The sequence below is a fragment of the Aotus nancymaae genome, unplaced genomic scaffold, assembly GCF_030222135.1.
Source record: "Aotus nancymaae isolate 86718 unplaced genomic scaffold, 86718_ANA_hifiasm-v0.15.2.pri h1tg000059l, whole genome shotgun sequence".
NCBI classification, from domain to species: domain Eukaryota; kingdom Metazoa; phylum Chordata; class Mammalia; order Primates; family Aotidae; genus Aotus; species Aotus nancymaae.
In genome coordinates this window covers 10234760-10240311 of record NW_026988473.1, presented here as the reverse complement: position 1 = coordinate 10240311, position 5552 = coordinate 10234760, and the positions used below count along the sequence as shown (strand labels likewise).

Sequence of the window (5552 nt, the reverse complement as noted above, 5' to 3'; positions counted from 1 at the left end):
CACTATCTTGTGTGTTTGGATGCCAGAGGATTTTTTTTTATTGTACTTTAGGCTCTGGGGTATGTGTGCAGATCATGCAGGATTGTTGCATAGGTACGTACATGGCAAGGTGGTTTGCTATCTCCATCCCCCTGTCACCTATATCTGACATTTCTCCCCATGTTACCCCTCCCCAACGTCCCCACCCCCTGCTGTTCCTCCCCCTGCAGTGTGTGATGCTCCCCTCCTTGTGTCCATGTGTTCTCATTGTTCAACACCTGCCTATGAGTGAGAACATGCCATGTTTGACTTTCTGTTCTTGTGCCAGTTTGCTGAGAATGATGGTTTCCAGCTTCATCCATATCCCTGCAAAGCACATGAACTCATTCCTTTTTATGGCTGCATAGTATTCCATGGTGTATATGTGCCACATTTTCTTTGTCCAATCTATCTGATTCCAGGTCTTTGCTGTTATAAACAGTGCTACAATGAACATACACTTGCATGTGTCTTTATAATAGAATGATTTATAATCCTTTGGGAGTATTTTTAAGCCACTCTTTTTTGTGTATTTTAATATTATTTAATATGAAAACAGCTAATGCAATTCAATGGTATGTTAACCAGTAGACCTGATGATTTTAGAAACAGAGTAAGTCCAGCCAACTAATGAACGTCCATTTCTTCCCTTTGATTCTGCAGTGAGTGGCATGAACATATGACTGACCAGTCTGTCACTTTCCTTTGATTCACTACTAGAAAATTATGCACTGCTGAAAATATATTGCACAGTATATACAAGGGCACAGTTATCCTTTGAGTTATGGTTTTGTTCATTCTTTTTGTCATAATATGAACTGTAATTTTGTTAATATCTTCAACTATGTTCTAGATTTCAACATGAAGAATGTCACTCTAGTTGACATATTTGTACTGAAGGGCTTCACAGACAATCTTGAACTACAGATCATCTTCTTCTTCCTGTTTCTAGCAATCTACCTCTTAACTCTCATGGGAAATTTAGGACTGATTGTACTGGTCATTGGGGATTCCCATCTCCAGAAACCCATGTATTATTTTCTAAGTGTATTGTCTTCTGTGGATGCCTGCTGTTCCTCATTTATTATCCCAAATATGTTAGTAGATTTTATGTCAAAGAATAAAGTCATTTCATTCCTTGGATGTGCAACACAGATGTTTCTCGTTTGTGCTTTTGGAACCACAGAATGCTTTCTCTTGGCTGCAATGGCTTATGATCGCTATGTAGCCATCTACAACCCGCTCCTGTATTCAGTGAACATGTCACCCAGAGTCTACGTGCCACTCATCACTGCTTCCTACATTGCTGGCATTCTGCATGCTACTATACATACGGTGGCTACATTTAGCCTGTCCTTCTGTGGATCCAATGAAATTCGGCATGTTTTCTGTGATATCCCTCCTCTCCTGGCTATTTCTTGTTCTGACACGCACACAAACCAGCTTCTACTCGTCTACTTTGTGGGCTCTATTGAGATAGTCACTATCCTGATTGTCCTGATCTCCTATTTTTTCATTCTGTTGGCCATTCTGAAGTTGCATTCTGCTGAAGGGAGGAGAAAAGTCTTCTCCACCTGTGGGGCTCACCTAACTGGAGTGTCAATTTATCATGGGACAATCCTCTTCATGTATGTGAGACCAAGTTCCAGCTATGTTTTGGAGCATGACATGATAGTGTCGATATTTTATACCATTGTGATTCCTATGCTGAATCCCATCATCTACAGTTTGAGGAACAAAGATGTAAAAGAGGCAATGAAACAAATGTTTGGAAAAAACCAGGTTATCAATAAAGTATATTTTCATACTAAAAAATAGATTTTAAAAAGTTAAGAGTGATTGAAACTCTTTACCACAATATCAAGAGTGTGTCATTGTGATGTTATGATGTATGTTGGTTTTCATCTAGGGTTCCTGGCTAATAACTCCCATAGCCTTTGTTACAGTCTTTTGTTATTATGTTGGATGTTTTAGACCTCAGGGGCAGGCCTTTTACCTTCTCCTGCCATCCATTCACTTGCCCCAGGGCAGGATTCCAATGTTTGCCTTACTGATTGTGAGTCTTATGACTCTCCCATGAGAGAGTAACACCCTACGCCCTGGCGGAAAGAATGTTGATACCTTGAAGCTTCCATAAAACCTAGGAGGAAAGGTTTCATTGAGCTTCTGGTTAGCAGAACAGGTGGAAATTCCTTCCTAGAGGGTGGCAAGGTCACGGAGGGTATGGAAGCTTTGCACCCCTTTCCTTCTACCTTGCTCTACACATGCCTTCCCCTGTATCCTTTGCAATACCCTTTATCATAAGCCAGTAATATGTTTCCCTGAGTTTTGTGAGCTGCTTCAGTAATTTAATGAAACCCAAAGAGTGGTCATGGGAACTCCAACTTGAAGCTGGTTGGCCAGAAATTTCAGAGATCCGGACTTCTGATACCCCTCCTTTCCTTGCTATTTCTCGTTCTGACACTCACACAAATCAGCTTCTACTTCAAGTGTTGTTGGGGGGCTAGGTTTGGGGAACTGAATCCTCAACCTATGGAATCTGACACTATCTCTGGGTAGACACTGTTGCAACTGAATTAGAGGATACCAAGTTGATGTCTGCTGCATGGTGTGGGAGGAAGAAATCCCCACACATTGGGTCACAGAATTCTTCTGTGTTGATGATTATTGTGGTATGACAGTTGAGGAAAAGCCTGGTTAGTAAGAGTTATCCCTAGACAATAATTCTAATTTATTAGTGTAATTCTGTTTTTCTTGGATGTTTTAAAATAAAGGTCATAGTTGGCCATATACCTATGCTGTTCTAACATGCAGAAAAATCTGTGTCATCTGTTTTCTTTTTACTATGTTTATGTGTGGTGTTGCTTCTGAGGCCTCTGTTCTGTTCCATTGGTCTATGTCTCTGTTTTGGTACCAGTACCATGCTGTTTTGATTACTGTATCCTTGTTTGAAGTCAGGTAGTGTGATGCCTCCAGCTTTATTCTTTTTGCTTAGGATTGTCTTGGCTATACGGGCTCTTTTTTGGTTCCATATGAAGTTTGAGGTGGTTTTTTCCAGTTCTGTGATGGAGGTCAATGGTAGCTTGATGGGGATAGCATTGAATCTATAAATTACTTTGGGCAGTATGGCCATTTTCAGTATATTGATTCTTCCTAACCATGAGCATGAAATGTTTTTCTATCTGTTTGTGCCCTTTTATGTCCTTGAGCAGTGGTTTGTAGTTCTCCTTGAAGAGGTCCTTCATGTCCTTTGTTAGTTATATTCCTAGGTATTTTATTCCTTTTGTAGCAATTGTGAATGGGAGTTCACTCATGATTTGGTTCTCTGTCTGTTATTGGTGTATAGAAATGCTCGCAATTTTTGCACATTGTTTTTTTTATTCTGAGACTTTGCTGAAGTTGCTTATCATCTTAAGGAGATTTTGGGCTGAGACAGTGGGGTCTTCTAAATACACAATCATGTCATCTGTAGAGACAATTTGACTTCCTCTTTTTTTACTTGAATACCCTTTATTTCTTTTTCTTGCCTGATTGTTCTGGCTAGAACTTCCAATATTATGTTGAATTGGAATGGTGAGAGAGGGCACCTTTGTCTAGTGCCAGTTTTCAAAGGGAATGCTTCTAGTTTTTGCCCATTCAGTATGATATTGGCTGTGGGTTTGTTGTAAATAGCTTTTATTATTTTGAGATAGGTTCCATCGATACCTAGTTTATTAAGAGTTTTTAGCATAAAGGGCTGTTGAATTTTGTCAAAGGCCTTCTCTGCATCTATTGAGATAATCATGTGGTTTTTGTCTTTGGTTCTATTTATGTGATGGATTATGTTTATAGATTTGTGTATGTTGAACCAGCCTTGCATCCCAGGGATGAAGCCAACTTGATTGTGATGGATAAGCTTTTTGATGTGCTGTTGGATTTGGTTTGCCAGTATTTTATTGAAGGTTTTGGCATTAATGATCATCATGGATATTGGCTTGAAATTTTCTTTTTTAGTGTGTCTCTACCGGGTTTTGGTATCAGGATGATGTTTGCTTCATAAAATGAGTTAGGGAGGATTCCCTCTTTTTGTATTGTTTGGAATCATTTCAGAAGGAATGGTACCAGCTCCTCTTTGTATGTCTGGTAGAATTCGGCTGTGAATCCATCTGGACCTGGATTTTTTTGGTTGGTAGGCAATTAATTGCTGCCTCTACTTTAGACCTTGTTATTGGTCTATTCAGAGATTCAACTTCTTTCTGGTTTAGTCTTGGGAAGGTGTAAGTGACCAGGCATTTATTCATTTTTTCTAGATTTACTGGTTTATGTGCATAAAGTTGTTTGTAGTAATCTTTGATGGTAGTTTGTATTTCTGTGGAATTGGTGGTGATATCACCATCATTATTTTTTATTGCATCTATTTGATTCTTCTCTCTTTTCTTTTTTATTAGTCTGGCTAGCGGTCTATCTATTTTGTTGAACTTTTCAAAAACCAGCTCCTGGATTTATTAATTTTTTGAAGGGTTTTGGGGCCCCTCTATCTCCTTCAGTTCTGCTCTGATTTTAGTTATTTCTTGTCTTCCGCTAGCTTTTGAATTTGTTCAGTCTTGTTCCTCTAGCTCTTTTAATTTTGATGATAGGGTGTCGATTTTACATCTTTCCTCACTTCTCACGTGGGCATTTATTGCTATAAATTTCCCACTAGACACTGCCTTAAATCTGTCCCAGAGATTCTGGTAAGTTGCGTCTTCATCTCATTGGTTTCAAAGAACAATTTTATTGCTGTTTCATTATTTATCCAGTGGCCATTCAGAAGCAGTTTGTTCAGTTTCCATGTTGTTGTGCGGTTTTGAGTGAGTTTCTTAATCCTGACTTCTAATTTGATTGCACTGTGGTTTGAGAGACTAGTTGTTATGATTTCTGTTCTTTTGCATTTGCTGAGGAGTGATTTACTTCTAATTATGTGGTCAATTTTAGAGTAAGTGCAATGTGGTGCTGAGAAAAGTGTATATTCTGTGGATTTAGGGTGGAGAGTTCTGTAGATGTCTATTAGGTCTGGTTGCTATCCTAGTATTGCTGAAACCTGATAGTGGGAATAAAATCTCCCACAATCTTCTATATGTTTAGACTAATATGGTAGAGTGGCACATTTAACTCTCAATTTAATAAAACTTTACTTGGTATACCTCAGTTCAATTACTTTTCTCTCAAAAAATATCCTTTTGACTTACTCTATTCCCATGGGGCCTCTTTTTCTTACCACTTAATGGTTTGTATTTAGATCTACCACTATGCTGATATTTTATCTTTTATAAAGACAGGTATTGTGTCTGTTTGACATCAGAATTATATCTCCAAAATATAAAAGAGCACCTAGAAAAAGTAGTTTATTGACAAAAAATATTTATTGACTTAATGATGAGTTAAAGAATGAGTTAGATGTGTTCTTATGTGCTTAGAGTGTTCAGTGCTCTTAGATTTGTTCTTTTCTGTCTATTATCGTTACAGTGTATATCTTTTGCCTTTTTGCAGATGCTTTGCTACTCATATTCCAACTT

At 38.3% G+C, this 5552-nt stretch overlaps 1 protein-coding gene across 1 annotated transcript; it reads left to right on the top strand.

Annotated features, from left to right (window-relative positions):
• The first annotated feature begins 879 nt into the window (after positions 1-879).
• LOC135270171 (olfactory receptor 5T2) lies at positions 880-1836 on the top strand. Its single transcript, XM_064365496.1, has one exon. The coding sequence runs from the start codon at positions 880-882 to the stop codon at positions 1834-1836; it is 957 nt and encodes a 318-aa protein (XP_064221566.1).
• The last annotated feature ends 3716 nt before the right edge of the window (positions 1837-5552 follow it).